General features: G+C 45.9%; 9 protein-coding genes across 10 annotated transcripts; 5 read left to right on the forward strand and 4 right to left on the reverse strand.

Moving 5' to 3' along the window:
* Positions 1-6: 6 nt before the first annotated feature.
* Positions 7-1,448, reverse strand: DFL_007686 (uncharacterized protein; the record flags this gene model as incomplete). The annotated part of the gene is made up of 2 exons (XM_067637304.1): positions 7-1,101; positions 1,158-1,448. 2 exons carry the CDS (start codon positions 1,446-1,448, stop codon positions 7-9), a joined length of 1,386 nt encoding a protein of 461 aa, XP_067488835.1.
* A 1,214-nt stretch (positions 1,449-2,662) lies between these two features.
* On the reverse strand, positions 2,663-3,640 carry DFL_007687 (uncharacterized protein; the record flags this gene model as incomplete). Its single annotated transcript, XM_067637305.1, has 2 exons — positions 2,663-3,413; positions 3,504-3,640. 2 exons carry the CDS (start codon positions 3,638-3,640, stop codon positions 2,663-2,665), a joined length of 888 nt encoding a protein of 295 aa, XP_067488836.1.
* A 1,774-nt stretch (positions 3,641-5,414) lies between these two features.
* Positions 5,415-6,196, forward strand: DFL_007688 (uncharacterized protein; the record flags this gene model as incomplete). Its single annotated transcript, XM_067637306.1, has 2 exons — positions 5,415-5,682; positions 5,754-6,196. 2 exons carry the CDS (start codon positions 5,415-5,417, stop codon positions 6,194-6,196), a joined length of 711 nt encoding a protein of 236 aa, XP_067488837.1.
* A 283-nt stretch (positions 6,197-6,479) lies between these two features.
* Positions 6,480-7,338, reverse strand: DFL_007689 (uncharacterized protein; the record flags this gene model as incomplete). Its single annotated transcript, XM_067637307.1, has 4 exons — positions 6,480-6,948; positions 7,020-7,129; positions 7,198-7,232; positions 7,305-7,338. 4 exons carry the CDS (start codon positions 7,336-7,338, stop codon positions 6,480-6,482), a joined length of 648 nt encoding a protein of 215 aa, XP_067488838.1.
* Positions 7,339-7,652: 314 nt separating this feature from the next.
* Positions 7,653-9,345, forward strand: DFL_007690 (uncharacterized protein; the record flags this gene model as incomplete). The annotated part of the gene is made up of 2 exons (XM_067637309.1): positions 7,653-8,414; positions 8,476-9,345. 2 exons carry the CDS (start codon positions 7,653-7,655, stop codon positions 9,343-9,345), a joined length of 1,632 nt encoding a protein of 543 aa, XP_067488839.1.
* Positions 9,346-9,889: 544 nt separating this feature from the next.
* On the forward strand, positions 9,890-10,225 carry DFL_007691 (uncharacterized protein; the record flags this gene model as incomplete). The annotated part of the gene is made up of 2 exons (XM_067637310.1): positions 9,890-9,986; positions 10,071-10,225. 2 exons carry the CDS (start codon positions 9,890-9,892, stop codon positions 10,223-10,225), a joined length of 252 nt encoding a protein of 83 aa, XP_067488840.1.
* Positions 10,226-10,794: 569 nt separating this feature from the next.
* Positions 10,795-13,404, reverse strand: DFL_007692 (uncharacterized protein; the record flags this gene model as incomplete). The annotated part of the gene is made up of 6 exons (XM_067637311.1): positions 10,795-11,212; positions 11,288-11,885; positions 11,945-12,062; positions 12,144-12,708; positions 12,770-13,223; positions 13,293-13,404. 6 exons carry the CDS (start codon positions 13,402-13,404, stop codon positions 10,795-10,797), a joined length of 2,265 nt encoding a protein of 754 aa, XP_067488841.1.
* Positions 13,405-17,125: 3,721 nt separating this feature from the next.
* Positions 17,126-19,827, forward strand: DFL_007693 (uncharacterized protein; the record flags this gene model as incomplete). Of its 2 annotated transcripts, XM_067637312.1 has the most annotated exons (12): positions 17,126-17,133; positions 17,489-17,525; positions 17,778-17,820; positions 18,220-18,224; positions 18,282-18,310; positions 18,581-18,586; positions 18,739-18,759; positions 19,010-19,095; positions 19,166-19,235; positions 19,356-19,392; positions 19,605-19,659; positions 19,724-19,827. In XM_067637312.1, the coding sequence occupies 12 exons, from the start codon at positions 17,126-17,128 to the stop codon at positions 19,825-19,827; spliced, it is 501 nt and encodes a 166-aa protein (XP_067488842.1). The 2 variants fall into 2 exon arrangements, with proteins under 2 accessions (XP_067488842.1, XP_067488843.1); XM_067637313.1 differs by lacking the exon at positions 18,220-18,224 and having other exon boundaries at positions 18,277-18,310.
* Positions 19,828-20,079: 252 nt separating this feature from the next.
* DFL_007694 (uncharacterized protein) lies at positions 20,080-23,395 on the forward strand (the record flags this gene model as incomplete). Its single annotated transcript, XM_067637314.1, has 10 exons — positions 20,080-20,091; positions 20,172-20,287; positions 20,355-20,473; positions 20,528-20,631; positions 20,695-21,940; positions 22,015-22,596; positions 22,654-22,872; positions 22,933-23,103; positions 23,164-23,289; positions 23,346-23,395. The coding sequence occupies 10 exons, from the start codon at positions 20,080-20,082 to the stop codon at positions 23,393-23,395; spliced, it is 2,745 nt and encodes a 914-aa protein (XP_067488844.1).
* Between the last annotated feature and the right edge of the window lie 285 nt (positions 23,396-23,680).

A 23,680-nucleotide genomic window follows, 5' to 3' on the forward strand; every position in this document is an offset into this window, starting at 1 on the left:
CCTACGTTAAAATCCCATCGCCGTTAAGGCGCTTTGACCCCCAACTTTTTTGATAGCATCCACGCCCGGTCGTCCTTGGTGATACTCTTCTCCATTGCCTCCGGGGAAATCCGGAGGAGGATATCCTGTCAGAAATGTCTCCCTCTGTTTCTGGATGTATCCTTCGTTAAGTCGACACTTCGGAACTACGGGAATATAAAAGACACTTGCATCCTCTTTTCCATTATGAACCGGATCAACAGCATGAATGGTATCACAATGCCATACTAGGAAATCGCCAGGCTCGACTCGTGGTGCAGATACCATCGAATGCTGCAATTGCAAATGCGGGTGCGTCGCATCAGACATTTCTTGGCCTCTACCCTGCGCCGATCCCGGGAATTTGGATGTAGAAAGATCGAGTTTCCATCCGTCAAGCGATAAGGGGTCATGTTTTGGCGGCGAGAAGAACGGCCTCAAGATCCAGTATGCAGTCGCTTGTTTTAACAGTGGATTGACCCTCAACGTCCCCTCCCCGGGTCCACAAGAGGAGAGACTCAGCCAGCCCTGGAATTCTCGGAATGCAGCGCATCCACCAGAGGAGTTATACAAATCCATCACCGCGTCAACTCGGTATTTAGCGTCGAAGGGGTCATACTTCTCCCAGTTTCCCTTCAATATTTCGGTATAACAAGATGCGTATGTAGGATCTTCCCACCGTTCCAATGATCCGCCATCAACATGAGGCCCTAGAGCAAATGACTTATCGCCCGGAGTCCGCATTCTCAGACGATCAGCATATGCCAGCGGCGTATTTGTCTGTTGTTCTAGTAGCCCGCTCCATAGCTTTTGTAGTGCCCGTTGTGTGTTCAACATCCGAGGATCGCCCCTAGCTTTGATTTGGCTTGGAGACCAGTATATCTCGAAAACTTGACCTTTGAAGTGCTTTGTGGTATTCAAATTAGCGTCTATATACGCTCTAGTTTGTGCTTTTAGTTCGAGTGCTTCAGAAGGTGAAAAGACGCCTCTAACGACAACTGTTCCGCGGTTTTTGATGATGTCGACAGTTTTCGAGCTAAGTTTACCCGTGGTGAGGTCAGTGAAGGTGACCGAGGGGATCATCTGTTAACCCTTAGTAATTGCTACTAAATAAAATCTCACTGGAGCATGGGTTATACCTGTTCTCTCATCAATTTCGCCATCTCGACGCCATCTTTCAGAGACTCGATCAGCCTATTCCAACTCGCTTGAACCTTATCGGCATTTCCCGCAATCAGCTGTTTCTTGAGTTCTCGATAACGCACTGGGAGCTGTTGTTCTGTCTCCCCTGAGAGCGATGCGAATACCGAGGAGATATCCCCCTCGGCCTTCGCGATTTGAGGCATCGCGCCTACATTTCTTGTAAATATCGATGTCTTGATTGCGGACCTGGCGAGGCTCCGAACCATAGGCGTGCGTGCGACTAGCATTGTGAAAGATGCTCAGAAGAATCCCCAATCTATGAAAAGAATCGTATATCGATCGCGATGTTGAAACGAGCTCTAACTGCTCATTCTCTCGTGGCAGAAACCTTGTCTTTTATATTCCAGAAATATTTAAATTTAAAGTTCGAACGCTCATCCTACAATACTATAACGTAGCATTTCCAAGGTTCTAAAAAGTCGGTTTGGTGATGAGCATCAGAGAAAATGAAATTTACTAGGGCTTCGGAGGACAGCTCGGGGAAGTTAAGGTGGGAAACATTAGATTTAGATCTATAGATGCGATCTTATATTGAGAAGTTGAGCCGCAAAGTCGGAATATCATGGGGACATCGGAATATCGACGGTCGCACCAAGTACAAGATTAAAGTTTGGAGACGAAGCAGCTATCATCGGCTCCACCCCGAAGGCCTTAAATCATCTGTGCTACTAACTATGCATTTTCGTCACTTTGCCCTATAAAAATCCAACAATGCGGTACCTTATTTGCAATGTGGATCCAAAGGTTTATCGACGTCATCTGGATAACGCCATTTCCATGGTTAATAAAATCCCAGAATTTCCCCAGATTTGGCCCGCAGATGGACCGGCTAGTTTATTCCCTAAAAGTGGTCCTGCCGGAATTCAAGGAATAACTACGGCAGAGTTTTAAGATGAAGTTCCGAGATTTGGACTGTTCGGGAGAATATTCGGGAACTCGTTTCAGTAGGACGAACATCGACGAATAGGGATGATTTTGGGGCTAACTAAACGGAGGCCAGGTGACCCGTGCTTTTTTAAATATAAGGATCTGTGACATTGATATCAATTGGCATCGGCCTGTATACTATGGCTCTCTGCAATATGCGGTATGCATGGCCATGTGACTACTTGTGCGAGTGCGACTCGCACGACACCAGTAAGACATCGGCGCCATAGGTTTTTCTCTTACGTTACGCTAGTCCATATTTGCTGATATCGCACATCGAAACGTTCGAAACTTGATGAATTTAAATTTTAAATCAATGCCGGAATTTAGACTTTATAGATTTTATCTTCAATTCGCCTCTTAATTTATAAACAACTAGTCTATGTCTATTGATGATGATAAGAAAAATAAAACCCATGCTCCTAAATACATTATTCTGATCTGCTTGATATCCGTCCCTATTGTACGCGACTATTACAGATTGTTCATAAGACATCCTGGTAATATCGATGCCTTATTTGGTTGGGAAGCCCGCAGTATTTCCAGTAACACCGTTCAAAATCAAGGAGAAAACCACATCATTAAATCTGTCATAGATGTGATAAACACCAGCGGTCAACTGTTCTCCATCCCAGTTAACGACAGCCGCATTGATCAAGCTTCGAGCCAAGTCTCCACCATCTCCGAAGGAGTTGAACATCTGCCGCCAGTTGGAATATTTACCACCCAACTGGACTGCCAGGGCGAGAACATTGACCGTGGAGCCAGAGGTGGCGTCAATACCCGAGCGCAGGAGATAGTTACCGGTATTTGTCAGGGCACCATCCACAAGGTCGAGGACAACGTTATACATATTCACCACAAGAACATCGGCCCCTGGGTGAGGACCAATTATGGTTTGTGTTCCGCGGTAAAGTTGAAAGGTACCTGCGCGGCTCGTCAAAGATGTGATGTATTTCCCATTCGCGCGCTTTGTGAGCCTATTTTCGTTCGATGGCCCAGTCCCCTCTTCCTCTTCTCCTCCACGGTACCGCGAAGAAAGCCATTCTGGTTCCTTTGATTCGTAGTGAGGAATTGATTCGGTTGTATTCCATGTGGTTTCAAGTTCGATCTCAGTGGGCGCATCCCTCTTCCATCCGCTTTTACCATTCAATTCAGCATTGATATAACCCGAATCGTAGTAAAAGTATCCGCTCTGACATCTGGAACCCAATTGTTCGAAGGAAGAAATCAAGGCAATTGCTGGTACGACGTTACCACCACCGCTTCCGCGAAGCTTAGCAGTGCACGAGCCCCAGGACTGGGTGATGATGTTCGGCGGAACCCAGGCGTTGTCATCAGTTCCGGTTTGTTACAAAACGATTCCAGCAGCTGCAACCACACAGCCTTTATGGAATTTTTGAGATTTGTCTGACCAGCAGCCATAGGTTGTGCTGGCGAGAGCAGGAGCAACCAAGAGAAGGAATGAAGGAATGAGAGTAGAGGGATGCATGGTTGTCTATAGTAGCAGTAGCTAGTAGCGGAATCCTAGAAGTGCTTGATTTCAGGAATTGATAGTTAACCGCCTGTGGAATGGTTCGCAATTGAATATCTCGACTTTGAGGCTTCCATGACATCCTTATATAGGCAAATCCGACAAAGGATTTGATAGAAAAAAATTCCTTCAAAGACAGTAGACGTGATAAGATACCTTCCAACCTCTCTCCAAACAGAACCTCGTTGAAGTATGAGACTTTTCGGTCGTTGAACCCAAACAAGCCTATAGGTAGCATTGTAGTGGGGTGCGACATATTGAAGGAGTTGTTTTTGTGTTTACTTGGTTGCAATGGGTGAACATACTTGAGATACTAGGGATTCGAGTTTACTGACCAATTCGCTTTTCAAGGGCAATATGGGGCTTGTTAGAGCTCGTCGAAATCTCTTGTCACGACTCTTGTCGAAAAACGTGGCTCAGCATGGTGTCGGGGCGGCTAAGTATATACATGGTTCCCGCGGTTGTAACTTCGAATTGCGAAATCCAGGTATGCGAGCCGACAAATTCCGAAAGAGATTCGGATTTTTTAATGTATAAACAATTAAATTATAAAGCTCCAGGCATCGGCTTCTTCTATATCCACGTTATATATTTATAATGCAGCAAAGCAAGGGTACTTTTGGGTTTGGAATGCTTAAACCTAGAAGCCCAGCCGGAGCTCAAGAAAAGCGCTTGAGTCGTTAATTTTTTGCCAGTGCACACAAAATCTAGTATAAAATCATGTGTTACCGGATATATGAATTTAATTCACAATGGGCGGGAAAGAAAGTGACTAAATTGGATTTCAGTTGTTACTAGCGTTAGAGCGATAATAAGTACACATAGCCAGATAAAAAGCAGTTCTAACTATTGTAGAATTAATTCGAATTTTCCCGACATTTTCGAAAATTGTCTTAAGTGGAACTCGAAACAAAATTCGCAAATTCACCCCAGCCTGTAGAAACAAAAGCTTTTTCAGGGATTTGAAAGCCTCTTCAGGGTATGGGACGTACACCCGGACACATCCGCAGTATCCGTCGATATATGACGGCCTTTTTACCTAACGATTGTCGCACCACCATGCAATGCAATCCACGACATCGAGGCTTCTAAGTTCGCGAGTTTATAGTAGGGCAGCACTACAGCAGGCGATTTACATTCCCATGCGCCTATGAAATAGATATATATAAATATAGTCAGGTATGATGAACGGAAAAAAATATCTGCCGAAGGCCGTCACAATACGAAGGTACGATTGACCTGAATGTGGCTGGGGTGACAACAGGAAGTTGTTCGTGAGAACATGAAGAAGTTGATGATGTTTATTGGAAATCTTTGATTAATGCCAACGTACCCTAATACTTCGCCTCACACGTATACCCTACCGTATACAGTACTGTAGATGGTTTTCGAGAGGAGCGCTCCGAGATGTTGCAAAGTGGAATTCTAGAAGTCTCAAAGAGAAGGGGTGACTTCGAACTTCTAATATTTGCGAATGAAGTCGCTCCGGCTCCGCATTGCATTTGCAAATTTTAAGTTAATACCGAACAATTAGCTAATCCTTATTAAGATAGTTCGGTTTTTTAACCTTAGGCCATGGAGTCATCTAGTCTATTTCCGAACGCGCGATATTACGTGGCATTTTGTGCGTTGCACCCAGGAACCTCAAAGTCCACACTACGTACTACCGCCGACCAACCAGAGGCTCCCTTCACCACTACCTTCCTCCTTCTGCGTACATCGTTCCTCCATAATGTCCTGCGCCGCCCCACCTCTCACCGGCCAAGATACCTCTCCGCTGGCCTCCCTCTCAATCACCCACGTCTCTTATGACCCTTCCGATCCTGTATCACTCGTCGCTGCCTACCTCTCCTTAGTCCCACAGGCATTAATGATAGTATACGTTGTTCTGATCTTCTCGCATAGGGAATTAGAAATTATATTAGCTTGTGCTGGACAATTAGGGTGTGAGGCTATAAATTACGTGCTAAAACGTGTTATCAAGGAGGCGAGGCCCAGTAGTATGATAATCCAAAACCAAAAGAATAATACATAGGGAAAACGTGATTACTGATATTAATATTCTGCGTAGATTTAAAAGGAAAGGGGTATGGCATGCCATCTTCACACACGCAATTCATGTTCTTCTTCGCGACGTACATATCCCTCTGGGTTGCTCTCAGGAATAAATTCATTCCGAAGCCGATCAAGTCGCTCTTATTACTCTCGCTATCGGCGTTAGCTGTCGGAGTGGCTGGATCAAGGGTATACCTCCATTATCACACCATAAAACAAGTATTAGTCGGGTCCGGTGCTGGAGTAGTGATCGGATTTGGCTGGTTCGTAACTACAGCGTTAATGAGGACGATTGCTGGCGGTAAATTGTGGGATTTCCTGTTAGAGAGCGAAGTTGCGAGATTGCTTTATGTGAAGGATGAGTGTACGGTTGTGGATTTACACAGAAGGGACTGGGAGGGATGGTGGGCGGCGAGAGTTCAGAGGAAGAATGTGGTGGAGGGGAAGAAAAGTATATGATATCTCAAGCTGACAGGGTATACATACTCCTCCCTATACGATGTTTAGCATGCATCTTGCGGCGTTTTGGGATTCAAAATCTAGATATATCATATCATTCCAGAGCCAGCTTTGTATCTCTCATCAGATATTGTGTTTGATTTGAATTAGAAAAACGCGATTAGCATATTTTTATAGACCCAACTTGAACAAATAGATGCTATTTCACACAAGTACTTTATTAAAGCCCATACCCGCTAGCATAAAAAAAAAAAAATTAAAAAAATTAAAAATCCGACCCTACCTAAAAGAACCTCCACCATATGAATACAATCACAATAAATCCCAGCAGTCCAAACGGTGCATATTGTCTAACCAGTAAATCCCAATTTATCCGTCTCGCCGCCTTCTTATACTTCGCCGAGTCTTGTTTCAGCCGACTACTCATATCTCCCATCTTATCCAGACTATCGCCTCGATACAGCAGATCTTCGATATTCTTCGTCATAACTCTCGTTACATCTTTCAGATCATCGTTTAGCTTGTCGAGATTCTGTGTGGCACGGGTGTCCTGGTATGTACGTTTTGTACGCTGCATGAAGGTGTCAAAGTCGACGAATTGGTAGGGGCGGACGGAGGGAGAATGGACTTCACGTTGAGGATATGAAGAGGTGAATTCGGTGGCGATGTCGGATAAGTATGTGAAGGCGAGTTTACGAGGGTAGGAACGTTCGCAGATGCAGAGGTAGCAGACACCGTCTTGGATCAGGTAGCTAGGACGCTTTTGGGTGAGCCTTTGAAGAGAAAAGATCCGAAAGATGAACTACAGGGGTGGGAGACGTACTGGAGAGTGTAATGACCGGATTCAATGGATGCTTGGGGCTCGGAGTTCGAGGTCAGACGACGGAATATCATCTTTGCCTGTTCTTTGTACTGCTGGAGATTCTCTTCCACCTGTAGCAACGCCGTTAATACATATGGTCCTTCATCTAAGTATCGATAGATAGAGTATAAGAGCTAACTTGGGCATCATCGACGGTAGCTGCTAGTGGCATGCCTAGAGATAGAGTCCGTTAGATTCGTCGTTCATCGAAACCATGCGACACCACGAAGCCACAGCGAAGCTTACCATCGAGCCGGGTGATGATGGTCGACTGGACCATAGTGGGCGAATGCTCCTATCTTTGCCTGACAAATGCGCCTCTTGTAACGGGATGTGAGGGTTTGTGGATACGTTGAAGCTGTCGATGCGATGAGATGAAGTTCGAGCGCTGGTTGGTGGAAGGACTTTCGAGAGGTCCACGTTGGTCAAAAGGGCCTTGTAAATGTCTGGGCCTGGTCGGCTGCGCGGTGACGAAAGCCGTCTCAGCTCCCAAACACGCCTCAACACGTCCGCCCTGGGCGCCCTTCAACCTCTCAAATGCAACCAACTTTGTGAAAACATTTTCAATCGCCATCAACCGCCACATTACTAAAAATGGTGCAGAGAAAACGGGTAACCGGCTCGTCCGCGAAACGGAGATCTACTAGAAATATAAAGGAACCAGACCCCGAAGTACATGTTCACAATGCTGAGGATATCGAAGAGGAGCCACAAACGGAGAACCTAGAGCCTTCACCCCGCAAAAAGGCGAAAACTGAGAAATCATCTCCGGTAGAAGAAGAAACCGAAAGAGAAGAGCCTATGCATGATGTCGAATCATCTGCGCCGCCTGCGACAGGTGGGGACGATGCAAATCAAGAAGGCGACGTCGCTGGGAGTATACAAGGCTCGCCAGGATCTAAACCACAGCTTCACTTATCTCACAAAGAAACCAAGGGCAAAGAACCGGTGGATACGGATATGGAAGCCGAAAGTCCTCTTGACGAAGTTTCTCAGCAATTAGAGGATGTGGATATTGAAACGCCGAGGAAGCAGAAGAAAATCGAACCGACACCCGTCGCAAGGGCCACCCGGTCTCCGAGATCAACAAGATCCAAAAGAAATGAGCAGGTAGATACTGACATGGTCGGCGAATTGGCGGACCTTACTGCACCAGAGCCTCCTCGAAGATCGGCCAGAGCTCGGAAGGGAAAGCCAGAATACGATGAAGATAAATACCTAGATGCTGCAGAAAAGCAACTAGAACAACCACCACCAAAGATCAAGACTCCAAGGAAGGCCCCCAAGGGTGGTGTCTGGAGTGCCGATCATCTTCTCACCAGCAGGAGAAGCAAAATCATCACTGCAGAATGCAATGTACGCATACATATGATCTCTCCGTGATGGCAGTTTGACATTTCATTAATACTTGACATAGATGATATTCAACGAGAACACCTGGGGCCTCTTTACCGAAGAAGAGAAAACCGAACTTCTGTCTCTGCTTCACCCTATTGATACAGAAATCACCTTTCCAGACCAAGACCCTGCTTTACCTCCACCCCGGATTCCAACTCCGGAGCTCTTCCAAAACCTCAACAACGACGCCTTTCGCACGGCTTTCGCCGAACTTCAGGAGGATCTCGAGACAGGATCTTACGAGCCAGCTTACGTAAGAAAAGCAGAGGAAGCATTGCGTCTCAGGTTAGGCCCTATGGCAGATAGGGTTGATGATGTGAAAAACAACGAGTTTGAGGAGTATTGGGGCCAGAAACAAGTTGTGTTTTTCGGAGACGCAGGGTTATCGGCAGGCATTACCCTATATGAACTTTGCCAGCAGAAGATGTTAAGACCAGGCGATGTATTCGAGTATAAACGGACTTTTCAGGGAGGAATAACGGTAGAGAAGGTTTGTGAGTTAGATAGCGTAGAACTCGCAGAGGCCGCCCAAGGGGTGAAGAAGAAGAGGGATGCCTCTATTCTGACGTTTCGATTTCCAAGTAAGGCTAGGAAGTTTTTGGTTGGTAACAGAGAGGATGATCCAGGTGAAGGAGCTTCAGCAAAAGCCGCAGAGCAAGTTGACAAAGACATTGCGATCCAAGTCAACAATCTTGCACAGCTCGAGGTTGCAATCTTGGATGAGGATGGGACGGTCAAGGCATCTGACCCGGAGAAATATGCGAAACAATACCCCAACGGAAATGCGTGGAAGCAGTTTATGGTAAGAAGAAACGACGAATTTCTGGGAAGTGTTTTTACAATTCGGCAGGAATATTATGAGAAGAAGGCGGCCCGGGAGGCGGCTTGATATCGATACTCCTCGATCAGAGCAGTCTCGTATCGCATTAGTTTTTTCTTGGTACCGTTAGATCTGGATTTGGGGTGTTATTAGCGATACATTGCGAAGCGGGTTTTGCATATATGCATAGAATCACGATGGAATCAATGATACGTCGATACCATGGGTTTTCTTAGTGTATTATAAAGAAAAAGAAGGGTTGGATGTTTTTTTCCCCTACCAATCATAGTCATTGCATTGAAATCACAAAATATCGTCTGGCCAATATATTATCTATAGCGTGCTGGTGTTGGGTGTGGTTGGTCAATCGGCATCGGCTGTCGCGTGGGCCGACATGCTTGTTCAGGGACCAAATTCCCTTTTTAGCAGCTCTCAACCTCCACCTCCTTTGATCCCGAAATCTGTTCAAGTCAGCGCTTGCGATTGCCATCCTCTCACAGAACACTCAACCTTCGACCGCCGGATATCCAAATCGAAGCTCTCCTCACTTTGAGTCCCATTCATTCCATACCCTTCCGAGTCAATAGGGATTAAAATCAAAATCTCCGCCAAGATGTCTGCGATCTACAACTACGTCCGTCGAAAACACTACCAATTCGAGGTCACGTTTACCTCTTACATGCTTACTTCTACCGAGAAGATTGTTTTCAGTCGGTCTGCCCCTTTTATCCTCTTTTTGGAGGTCTCTTTCACTTCCGAGACGTCCGGCAGTAAAACTGACTGATATGTATTAGATACATTCATCTTCCTCTTCCTCGGCTTCTTGACGGCGGCGATTACCCTTTATTTACCACAGCATGTGCAGACGATTACTAGACGGGCATACTTTTATATCGTGGGAGATGAGAGTGTGATTCGGCAGGAGGATGTACTAGATTATTCGACATAACAGCATCAACCCGGGAATGTTGGTATGGCGGAGAATCCCGACCAGGGGTTTAAGTATGATCAAAAGGATGTTTTGGGATGGTTCTGCTGGAAGGAGTTATCTGAAATGGCCGTAACAGGGTGTCATTGGAATTGGAATTCTGGACCCTCAGGAATCTAGTTGATGACGACATGGACGGCATCGGATTTTAGCCCTGTATATTTTTGCATAGCTCGCTTTTTTTTATTACCGAACGACAAGCATGGCATATGCATAGACGACTGCATTTACATGCATTTACACGGATAGAGAATATATCTCATAGAATAATGTATAATGATTTACAATTACCATTCCTTGGACTATGTCCCCGAAGTCTAGAGCCCTCTGCGTGACTATCAACAGGACTCTCGCTATATTTATTCTCCCATGGCATCACCCTCGCCATTTACTCGTTGGTCCCCCTCATTTCCTCCGTGCTCGCTTTCCTCCTCTCCCCCGTCGTCGGAGTAATCCGTTTCTTCATCAATTTCATCATCTAGTTCTCCTTCTTCGTCATCTCGGCGGCAAGAGTCAAGCTGCGGGTTCTCCTAAAGGCCGCTGACATCCTCGCTCCCCAAAAAACTCCACTCCTCCAACCCTTCAAACATCCCTTCAACATTATACTTCGTCGCCTCGTCCTTCAACTTCTTCATAGTCGAATAGATCAATCTATGTACCCCGTCGAACCCCTTACGCTTCAAATACTCCAAACTCGCAACCTTGAATACTCTATAATCAAGGCTGTACCCTCCATCTCCGGCGAGTCCCATCAAAGATTTCGATGTCACTGGACCCGCGTGGCGGGTGGTGAAGACGACATCATGAGTATCTTCGTAGCGCTCTTCGAGGAAACGGAGGCAGTCGGTGTTGAAGCGGGAGAATGTGGGACTGTGGGTTAAGGTGAAGAGACCGTTGAGTGTGAATTCACGAGAGTTAGCGGCAGCATTGAGGTATTCAACAAAGTCACTTTATTAGAGGAGATATAACAATTAGTATCTTATATCCTATTCCGTAACCCTAGGTGGGGGTAGGGAGGCTTACTCTTTCATCAAACAGCCTAGTGCATTCGTATCTTTCGCAGGATCGTGATAAAAACATCTAGCCCTCCAAAAGAAATTGCTGATATCCATTAAAAACCCATTGAAGTGGTCTACATATACCCTCTCAGGTTCAATGTATCCTACATCTGGATTCTTAGACCGAAGTTCAGCATGACCCAGGAATGCTTTTTTGTAATCCGCAAGGGTTCCACACGTCCGTGAGAAGCTGACCGCATCTCCGACGAAGACGCTACTATACACCACTATGTCGGCTGGGTAAACGACTTCAAACACGGGGTTTGTAAGTGGGATTTTGACGATTGTTTCGTAGAAGTCGAGGGCTGCATAAAGGATTGTGATGATGGAGGCCTGGGATCGATGATTGATGATAGATTGGGAATTCAGCTGGTCGACATAATTGAAGTATTGGCGGATTGAAACGCGGAGTTCGGGATCTAGAGCTTCGTGTTGAGAAGTAGAGTGTGTAATTATGAAATTGTGGGCGAGAGATGTGTGAAAATGAATCAAGGCAGCCACATCCTCAGACGAGTCGTTCTGGAGAATTGACTCTAGTTTATCAAAATATACTTCCTTCAAGTCTAGAACACAAACTATTAGCGCACTTGCTAACTCTAGATTGATTTTGAGGTTAACATACCCTTATGACTTGAAAACGGGACGAACGAAAGAAGACCAAGTATGGCCTCCCTATGCCACTTCCCGTTCCACGTTTTCACATACTCTTTCAAGAAATCTTCTACAGATGGTAGAAGGGCCTAACATGCAATCAGCAAAACCTCGAAGTTATTACAATTTCGCAACAGAACTAGAAGATTAGCTGCGATATAAGGCCATACCTTTCTCATCGTAGTATAATCCAATATCTGCTTCAAAAACACCTCCAGCCGCTCTGAGGCTGATTTGACGGCAATCTCAACATCATATTCATCAAACAGCGCCGCGTAAGTCCAATCATCCAATCTTGAAGTGGTATCGTCTGATCCTTTCAGAAGGACAAAATTCCTAAACATGTCATCCTGGAATACCGCACCAACTTGGCTGGGTAGCTCGAGTTTCTGAAGATTGTCAACAAGACCTCGTATACTGTCAATCTCTTCGAGTGTAACTGAATTCTCTGAGGCATTGAAGGTATGAAGTACTGGAACAATAGCCTTCTTCGATTTGCTGAGAATCCTAGTACTCCTCCGACGGTGTAATTCCCTATCTGCGTCTTCGACATCCGGTGTTTCCTCTCTCCTCGATTGAATCAAAGTGGTATTCTGAACCCAAAGTGGATCCCAAACTTTGAATACAGAGCGTTTTCGAGAGCCGTTCAAAATCACATCCGGATAGAAGCTTTGGTAAACCCGTAACAGTCCCACGACCCCTGATTCATCACTGTGATCCTCATACAGCTTCAACCTTTTGCCCAACCATTAGCAAAACCGGAATTTCCCCAAATAAATATCGGTGGAGACCTTACAAAGCCTGAATTCGAAACGGCTTCACATCTTTCCTCCTCGTGCACAATGCTAGTAAGTGGCACGTCGGTGCCCTTAAATTCGCCGTATATAGGAAATTAAACAGTATCCCATACAATTGATGCAACACGGCATAACTGTCAAGAAAATCATACACCATAACCAGCCAGTTCAGTAGTAACGCCTGGGCCGCGTATTCTGCTCTCTGCTCGCCCTCACCTAGTGAGCTTATCAAATGTATGACCGTTGATGGCTTTACCCTTTCCAGCGGCACGAGTGACTTTACAAGCGTTCTCGTTTTTGATGCATCAATCGACGTTTTGGGAAGGGTGAGAATGCGGAGTAAAGTTTCCAGATACCCGTGTGTCAGACCATTGGTATTTGCATAACTAGAAAGCTCCCCGACGAGCTTCTCAAAGTTCTCCTTCGGAGTCTCCTTTCGCGTCGTTGTTGCGGCTACCAAACACGTGCCATCAGCGAAAAATGCAAGGGGTCACTACTTATTTCTTATTATGGAAGGCATACCTGTCAATAACTCGTCGAACTTGTCGGGGAGATCGTCAGCGGTTATTTGACGGGGGGCAGCAACCGTTTTGGCCTTGTTAGGTCCGCGATCTCGCAGTGGAGAGCTGGCCATATTCCACCGAACGAATGGGATGTTGTTGTTGGCGAGACGAAGTGTCGTCGTCGAGAGAGTGTTGTTTGTCGCATTTTGGTAAACGTGCGGCACAATCAACGTGAACGAGCGTTGCTGCGACTCGGCTCGGCCTTTTGTGTAACGGATGGCTATTCAACCTCATTCGACATACGAGGCTGAGAGATTCTCAACTTATGTCTATAGCTCTTCTTCATATCACCCTCAGCATATGACATATGCTGCAGAATAGCTATGCGGAAGCTTCCAAAGGTGAATAGGCACGCCAACGATCGATTCCAGTAAGGGCTCTCAAGGTTCACCCCCTTTACCGCTATTTCGACACGAGCATATTACATACGTATTATTGACGTAAGCTAACCAGCTAGCTACCAAACTAGGTAGATCTATGATTCATCATTTCACTCTAAGATGGTGATGTTCCGTAGCTCCCGTTCAAGTGCATGCGAGCAAGGGACAAACAAGCTGCCTGGTTCCTCAGATCTACTGCACGTATCTGTATACTATGGAGCTCTTCAGGCGGTCACCAGAAATGTAATTCCTTCTGCTTCCGGTAACCTTCTCCTTTCCCCTCACATGTTGCTATTCCGCTTGCTCTTGTCCCTTGGATGGGAGCTAGGGGGAATCTGGAGGAGCTGGGCCAGGAGCATTGGGTTTCGCTTGAATATGCATATCAACGTCAAAGGAGGCGTTTAGCTCAAAACAAAATATTAAGTTCGTCACATCTGCATACTTATTGAGATAGTATTGGTATTGGTATGCTAGTCGGAACCTTCGGTTTATACATTTATACATACTTGGCAATGAGGATTTCGCTTGGCTTACAGGCCTGGCGGAAAGCGACGGTCCTAATTTGCTCTAGGAAGACAAAGCAAAAAGTAAAAGATAAAAACGAAAAAAAGAGATAGACGAATCGCGTTGAAGTTTTCCGACGCATGTAACTTTATGCGAACAAGAAAGAAGGGAGATAGCGTTAAGGTGTAAACGTGGGTGGCTTGCTGAAGTCTATGTTCGTCGCGAGTTCGTGTCGTTGACTGTTCTGGTTTAAATCATTCTGTTCCTGTTTCTTTTCCCAAACAGAGTTTGCTGTGCACTCGGCAATTGAGCACGCCGATTGGGGTTTCGGATATGTATTACATTTGATTTTGAAAAGCAAGCCCTCACCGGGTCTGGACAATATATCTTCCGCGGGATTCGGAAAATGAGGGCGTTTAGAGGAGCTGATCCAGGGATGAAACCCACCTTAGTGGCTATCCAAGGGTATTCTTTGTTGATTCCTGAAAGTCCATCGGCATCGACAATCCACTTTAACAAATGTTTTAAACAGTGAGCCAAAGTGTTGATACGTATATTATGCGTCGGAACACGGGACCCGGAATGCAATAGTTTTTATTGCAGACCTTATCTACCCCCAAAAGTTGGACAGGAAAATCTGATATCGCATTTATTTAACATTTGCCGTTACACAAACGTTTAAAGGAAAAACTGCACCAGCGTTCGACGATCCCCGGAAGGAGTGGTACGTAAGCCTGCTGGTTCGGTGAATGAAGCTTGGCTGGGTGTAGGGATTTCCCGTGTAACGTTATAACCTGGGCTGTGTATACATAAAGGGATGTACTGCGGTACGTGCTCCGGCTATACGGAGAGTGTGAGTGGGCACAATGGATTAGAAATGCATCAATTTACGCCTATTGCAGACCTTTTTTCCTTACCGGCGCTATATTCGAGAATGCGAGCTGGGGTGACACGAAAGAGGTCTGGGTCGCATGATACGAAAATTCTGTGCGACGTCTCGCGCTTGCCCTTCGTTGCATTGGTCGGTATTGCTTTTCTTTTCTACCAAGTATTTTGGACTACATGGCCATGGCCAGGCATTGGAGCCGTGAGTAGTCATCCGTTCGTATATGGCTTATATGTACGTAACCTCACTCAAACAGGCATCCAAGTCTACGGTACCAGTGAATCAATGTCTCGTAGTTACCCGAGAGATTTTACCAAAATAATGAATATTATCCTTTAGATATCGTATCGTAAGATAATGTAGGATTCGGATCATCTAAACCAAGATGGTAAGTGGCTGCGGCAAGGGCTGCAAATGCTGCAGAAGAGTTTTAGAAGCCCAAGCTTGCAAGCTTGGGACCTGATCATATGCACTCGCAGATTGCCGAATGCCTGCAAGCTAACTAGCTGCTTCAGAAGTTTGCTCCTTAAGTTTGCTCTCACACTCAAAGACTCCCCTCCGGTAACTATTTCTGGGGTCGTACCTTTGGGAGGTTCGAGAAGGCGACATCGCCCCCAAGGTTATGTCAGTATCCAACGCTCGTGCCCATACGAGAATTAAAATCAGGAAACGGCCCGGGGATTGTGGCTGGGAGGGAACAAGCATCAATAGGATATGTATGAAAAAAGTGGTAACTGGATTCGAATTCGTATATCCCCTCTTATAGCTGCTGAAGTATATAGGTTATGTGACAGCTCTTATGCATATATTAGCTCATTTACCGGACCATCACAATTGCCCCAAAGTTAACAATGCGACATCATTTCACCGATGTGGAGAGCCCTGCAAAGACTTCTGCGGTGGGATCGGGTTTCACATCTGCCTATTCTTAGCCTCTTCAATGGATGTCTGCTGACCCCTTCAGTGGAAGAGACCGAGACAGTTTGTGTCCCCAAAGACTGGTTGCACGACTCGTTCCGCCTTTCCTGCTCCCGTTAAATCAGCAGTTGGCCCTTCTGCTTCGACACACCCACAATTTGAATTCCTTTTTTTGCTCCCACACCTTTCTTCTTCCTCTAATCACGCTATCTGCCATCTGGAGCCGACTTCCGAAGGTTTCCTTGTGTTACACAACTTAATTACAGAAGATGGTTAACTTATTGGCCCAAACGCCGTGTTTGGTGCCAAAAGTGGTGGGAGGACACTACCCAAAAAAAGAAAATACACCTGTCGACAACCAGTGATAACGAGAGGGTACAGGCAACAGGCACAGGGTTGGTTGACTGTTGACAGGAAAGCAAGCAGGCCATGGGTGTTTTTCCCAAATTTTCAATCGCCAGATCAAGCCCAAAGATTCTTTAATTTGAACCGAATTGCCCCAGAAATGGATAGCTGGGCCCAAAGATTTAAAAAATAGTGATATGTGCTATGTGGAGATGTTGCTTTCTCTACTCCTTGCTTGTGTCTCTCCGGAACTCCTCGCCTCCATAGAAACTTTAAACTCGTCTGTTAGGCCGTTTAACCCTGCTCGAGGGCACGTCTAGTGGCACACCTGAACACTAAAATCTGCTCTGTATCGTCATTGCGGACACTAATTTCCTCGAGATTCCTTGCATGGCATGGCTTGCCTTAAGAGCTGTATGCGCACGAGAAGATTCCCATCTTTGCTCCTCGCACACACACCAAGCTATGCCGATACCAACGTGTTCGTACGATCGTAATGTCTGAGAATTACCTAAATTGTCTTTTATGAATGTACATGTGTGTTTGGACGATTGTTCTTGCAGACAGAGCGGATTATACCGTCGTTGGTATTGGGCTGAGCTCAGGATAGTAGTGTAAGGACATCACAAGCGATACATTGGGTTCGATTGATAGGAGCCAACATCCCCGTACATGTTTCTTATAGCGAGAAAAATAGAATAAAAAAACGAAAAAAAAAAATAAAAAAATCAGTCTACCTGGAATCTTGTGATTGCTTGCATGGAAAAGTCTGTATCGGATGAAAAGGACACCCAAAACTGCTCTTTTTCTTTCCTTTTGGCATCGATATTTTAATCTTAGCGCCCGGCCCACGAGGTCACAGTTGTACGACAGTCAAACCTGCTTCCAGCAAACAGAAAAAAGACGCGCTCACAATGGATTAAATCCACACTCATATTTTCATCGACGACATCCTATCCTTTCTCCCCCCCTTTGGTTGCGTCCACTTCTGCCTTGCTACGTATTTGAGCTTTGAGGCTTCATTGCATCGAATCCGGCTTTATCTTCCTCTCTAACTCTCCGCCACTTCGCATCCTGAAATCGGCTCTTCCATCTACCATATTAGCCAATACGGCTAGGTAGAGCCACGAGCCAATTTGCCTCGCTATTTATAAGATCGGTATGACATGAACCTCGTATTCCGGACTTGGTGAATATCAATCCAAGCAAACCCAGGCAAGACCCTGTCCTAGCGGGTACCCCAGACATCCGCTCGAGTCTGATGGTTTTTTTCTGCCCGGTAACATAATTACGAGTCCCAATCTTTCGCCATCGTGCGATTTTAGACATTCCGAGACGATGCATCACTGGTTGGGATTTCATGACAAAACGAACAAATGGGGGTCGCTGACTGAGCATGCCCGAATCCTAGAACCCCGTTAGACGCAGCGTGCAGGGAAACATCGTCTTCCAAGGTAGGTTTTCTTTCTTGGTGTTACATTTGACTCTGTTTTATTTGACTTTATCTGCCATTTTCTTTTTTCTTTTTTCTTCCTCTCTTTTTCCCTCGCACAAAACTCAATTTTTTATTTTATTTTATTTTTTTTCCCTCTCTCTCTTGAACGAACAACCGCTTCCTCGTACATACCCAAAACATGTGCCTATGCCCTTGCTACGTAGTTAGTTCTCGACGGGACCTCAGCAGCTAGGTAGCCGTGTCACCAGCTCAGAGGTGCACAGAAAATTTTAACTTTTACTGAAACCTTTCGTTGGTACCGCTTATTTCTCGCCTGTGCTACTCCTACACCCTGCATGACTCGAGGGAACTGGCTTGGTAGTACAAAGGGACTAACGCTTAACTAAGTATCAATTAGACCTGGTTAGATTTTAAAGCCTCCATGAAAACATTAACATCCTGCGCCTAACTACAGACAAGATAGTAGTGGCTTGTCCCACCATAGTAAGGTTCGTACGGAGGATTGCTTTTACACTTCAATAAAGTCGTGCGGAGCCGAATAATACCAATCACAATTTATTGTGCTTGTTTTTTCTAACCTCGGAGCCTTCTGTCCTTCTATCTCACCTAGTAGGACGAAGCTTGTACGAGGCCTGTGTCAACATCGTCCTACCCTGCGCGATCATCCCAAATCATTCTCGATTCTAGCTCCAAGCTAGAACATCAACAACCATTCAAACGCTTCGTCCAACTTGCTAACCAAAAACGCACTGTTACAGACACTGGTGTGAAGTCATCTTTGGTCGCTTGGCCATCTGTCCACCTTCTTTTCACTCTTGCATGCATTTGCTGTTGTGCGAATCGAATCATCTTCGTTTCGCTTGAAGCCTTTGTAGTGTACTCACTCCCACCTACCTTTCAGCTAACATCCCGTCAGCCGTTTTTGCTATAATTATAAGTAAGTTTACTATACTTTTCCCACTCGGAACGATTGCATCCTTCCATAAGGCTGTTAGATTGATTGCTCCCGGCTACTCGGCTGGCGTGCATATTCGAACCATCCTCTCTCAAATCTGAGATCCTGCCATCCCTCAAATTTATATCTACTTTTTTCCCCTTTACTCCGTATCATCAGTTTAAATCCGTCGCATATTTTCCAAATAATCGAATCGGACATATCAGAGACAACGTCGACTAACTAGGGTTAGACCACGCAAGAGGTTGTATCTCGGCGTTCATGTTCGGAACCTCGCGCTGATTTTCAGAGAGCCTGGTGCTCCTTTCTTTGGAACCCGTATCTGCCGTGCAATTTTTTGGTGGTGGAGGGCTTTCCCAGATCCACTATCGCTAGCGTCGGTCCACAGGCCAGACCGGGGCCGAACTAGCCAGTGAAATCAGTCCACTGAGTCAAGGCGGTGCTAAATATCAAATCTGGTCCGCTGCTTCCTGCCTCTTGGTTTTTTTTTTTTTTTTTTTTTTTCCCAAAACCCTTACCTAGACGGTGCATTCGTGGAGGGTTTTCGGCTACCACTTTATCGAGAGCACGACCACTAGTCCTGAATCCAATCCGATCGTCGCATATATTAAAAAGGTAAATGCCCCTCCCGTCGCACCTTTTTTTTGTTGCAGGCTTGGAATGTCGTTGTCATGCATGCCGCATTGCTGGCACTGTGCATTTATTATTACACTTGCTTAGTTTAACCTGCCATATTATATCATGCTGCTGTATCAAGACCACCCCATCTTTTCCTTTTTTTTTTTTTTTCCTTAGTGACAAGCCAAAGCTGAGAGCTTCATAAAAAGTGCGCAGCAGCCACAGTTCCAATACCGGACAAGCTCGATTACCTAGTAGAAAAGGGTAAAAATAAAATATCCCTATCCCTTTGCCTGCTGAGACAAAGTCTTTAACGGACCGGAAGCAGAGTTACCTCTTTGCAAGCCCGACCTTAAGGTCCCACCGCTACTGCATGATTACAGTTTGGGAACCCTCAGCTCATTCTCACAGTCGCACACAGCCGAACCCTAACCAACGTCACAACATTCGATCCTGCGTTTTACCCGACGTCTAGATTTTTCTTCTTTCCCTTCCTTTTTACCCCTTCTCTTTTCTTCCTCTTCTGAGCTCAATCTCTTTTTCTTCCACTATCGAGCCTTGCCACGGATGGGATTCCGATGATCTCCACATCACGTCACGGCAGACATTCGGTTGCACGGCCGAGACGAGCAAAGATAAAGGTAAAGATAGTCTTTTTAAAAGACTATCAGCTAGGATTTAATCATGATGTCGAACGTATGTCACCCCTTCTCGACGCTACCATCGTGTGCTCTAAGCGGTTTCAGATATCATTGGCTGACGACCTAAACCAAAAGACACCATACAAGAACTCACATCCCTACTATGAGGGGCCAGAAAGTACCGGCCAAAAGCGTGCCTGGTCGCAGGATACGCCCTACAGTAGAGAGGAGAATCGTGATCTCGTGCGAAGGTACTTTGGTCGCTCTTGGTCTAGTGCTCTCTGTATGAATGAATTCTGATACTGACTCTCATTTTAGGCAGGTTGGGAAATTAGTCATCATTCCGATGGATACGCCAGAGTCAGCTCAATATGTGACTGACATGGTCGAGAGATACCATATTGGCGGTGTCCTGCTCTGCCGACGTAGCATTAGACGTAAGCAGCTCACCAGAATATAGGTGGGATTGCGCTAACCGTTTCACAACCCAGACTCTGTGGAAATAAGTCGAATTGTACGGGATTTACAAAGCGCGGCTCGTAAGGCGGGTCACACACATCCTCTGTTCATTATGATTGAACAAGAGAATGGCATGGTAAGAACGAGAAGCCTGTGTTACGTCGCTGAGAAAGCTATTTTAGTAACTTGCCACGCATAGTTTGCCCCCTTTGGTAATGGCCATCTAGGAACTCAATTCCCGGGAGCCCTCGCGGTTGGAGCCTTTAGATCGTCTGAGATTCTATACGATATTGCTCGTGCATCAGCCCAGGAACTGCAAAGTCTCTCTGTTAACACAAACCTAGCCCCGATGTTAAATATTGAGGAACAAAATCCAGAAGGACTCAGCTCTAGAATGTTTGGAGACGACCCCGCCAACGTATGGAGATGCACGAGTGCCATTCTGGATGCGCACAGGAGCACAAATCTTGTGAGCATCGTCAAACATTTCCCGGCTCCTCGACAAGGCAGCAGTGGGATTCTGGATACCCGTAATATTGCGACTGAACCTCGATATGCGCCATTCCGCAAAGCGTTCGAAAATGGGGTCGACGGAGTATTACTCGAACCGACAATGTGGGCTGCTTCAACCGATACGACATTTGGTGGCAAGGATTCGCTTCCAAGGAACCTGATCCGAAAACACTTACGATATGAAGGGATCCTAATTGGCTCAGTGGACAGGATGTCGGAGAACGCTGCGGGACGGTGCGTAACTGGAGGACAATTATCAATCCGGGGGCTCGTCAACGGTTGCGACATGTTGATTGTGTGTGAACACCCCCATGATGTCACCGATGCCTTAGAGGAGATTTATACAGCAGTAGAAACTGGAAATATTACACGAGCGTCCTTGGAACAATCCTGGGAGAGAGTTAGACGAGTCAAAGAACGATACCTTAGATGGGAGGAAGTCGTTGACCCGCCGCCAATTCATCTGACCCTTCCATCCTTAATGCGGCGGAACCGAGAGCTCTCATTTAGATCATACGAAATGGCGACAACAGTTATTAAAGATGCTCGAAATCTCCTACCGTTAACTAAACCCCAACGACAGAGTGTTCTGAGGCAGAGTGGAACTTGCGTCCTTTTGACAGCCGTTGCACCACCGCGTTTCCCAGGCCAAGTTAGCGTCGATCCATTCGAATATCTCGGGAGGGCGATCAATGTTCGAGGGATAGCTGTTAGTCATGCACCATACACTCATGAAGGGCTGCAGGAGACGCATACGAGCCTTCTCAAGAAGGCAAATATCATCATCTTTGTCGTTTCCCTCGATACAGACCCAGAGTATCGGTCCCAAATCGAGACGATGAGGTCGCTAGCCCGACAGCGGTTAGTGTTAGAACCGCCCCTGATCGTTATTACGGCGTGCAGCCCGCGTGATATGCTACCCGAGATTCCTTGTAAGTTGGGCCTGAATTTACTTGGGAGTTTTCGACTTTTGGGGGGAGAAGCTAACGATTCTCTATCATAAAAGTTCTAGAAACCGTCGTTTCGTGCTACGAATACTCTAGGGAGGCTCTTGAGTCTGCTGCCTCCGTCATCTTCGGAGAAGTTAAACCGACAGGTGTTTTACCTCTTCGCAAGTTACTTCCTTTAAATAGTGGGGTCCCAATCGACAGTTTTCAGCGATGGGAGGTTCATGAGTGGGAGAAACGCCGAGATTTATACGCCAGCGCTGATTTATGGAAGAAATGCTTCGGTTGGAATCCTAACTGGAACCTGAACTCAAGTATTCTCAGTGACCTGCTCGACCGACCTGGTAACGCTAAGCACTATGTTGTTAAAGATCCGAGAAGCCATGGGAAAATTCTAGGGCTGTGCGCAACATATACTATACATGCGGGTAAAAACTTGGTGGGAAGTATGGCTCTCCTAATGGTAGACCCAGATTTCAGAAACAGTGGAATTGGTACTGCACTACATGACGAGGCGTTCCAGTTTATGAGAGCAAATCCTGAAATCGATAGTGTGCAACTTGGGAGTATCTTTCCTCGTTTTTTCCCGGGGTTGCCCGAGTTGCTGCCAAAAGAACAGAAGGAATGGTTTAAACGTCGAGGTAGGGTTGTGTCCCCTAGAAGATTTACGGCCGGTGATGCTGACTGTCTTGAAATAGGTTGGAAGATTGAAGACAACTTCATTTTTGATCTGTATCAAAATATAACCAACTGGCGGCCACCACAACAAGACGTCTTTGCCGATCTTAGTCGTCAAGGAATCACATTTGGTGTCTGTAACCCCGGTGTTTTCGACAGCTTGATACAATTTGAGGATAAGCACTTCTCAAGCTATCCCGGATGGGTCGAGAAGTACCGTGCTTTGAAGGACACAAATGGTATTTTATATACATGATAGTCTCCAGCGACGACCCGACATTTACTGATGGAGTAATTAGATTATGCGGACGCGGTTCTCGCTTTTGGTGTCGTCCCTGACGGCCAAAGCGCTATTGTCGGTGCAGCCTTGGTGTTTTCTGGCGCCGGTAGCAATAAGATCTCTAAAGAAGTGCCTTGGCCCAAAGCAATCGGCGATAGAGTCGGCGGTCTCGCTTGTGTCGGAATGGGTCGTACGTTGCCAATACTTTAAAAGATATATCCGTGGAATAGCGTGGCTAATATGATTGTAGCGGAATTTCGTGGCCGCGGTGTCGGCTTTGGGCTAGTCTGTGCTGCTATAATCGAGTTACAAAGCAGAGGACTAACCGGTTGCTTTGTCGACTGGTCAACCGATAGACAGGTTTACGAGGAACTCGGTACGGATCTTTTTACATATATATTCGCACGCGTCTGGCGCTAATACTCTGTACAGGCTTCGAAACCCACGGCAAGTATCACAATATGGCGTGGCGTAAAGTATAATCATGATGAGGTACCTTTACTTCATCCCCTCCTATATATGACTTTGGCGTTTCAGTCTGCATCTGCTTTACTTCCCTTATATATATATCTATATATATCTTTCTTCTTTCCTTTTTATTTTATTTTTATACCTGGGGTTGTCTGGTTTTAGGTTTGTAAATGCATGAAGATGGTGTGGTTGATTTTTTTTCCTTCCTCGGATTGTTTCCTTACACTTTCTTTCCGAATACCCCGTTGCGAAAAACCATTTTCTTAGACCGGTACCATTCTTCTTCTATATTCTTA

Source organism: Arthrobotrys flagrans (assembly GCF_004000055.1).
Source record: "Arthrobotrys flagrans strain CBS H-5679 chromosome Unknown unitig_8, whole genome shotgun sequence".
NCBI classification, from domain to species: Eukaryota; Fungi; Ascomycota; class Orbiliomycetes; order Orbiliales; family Orbiliaceae; genus Arthrobotrys; species Arthrobotrys flagrans.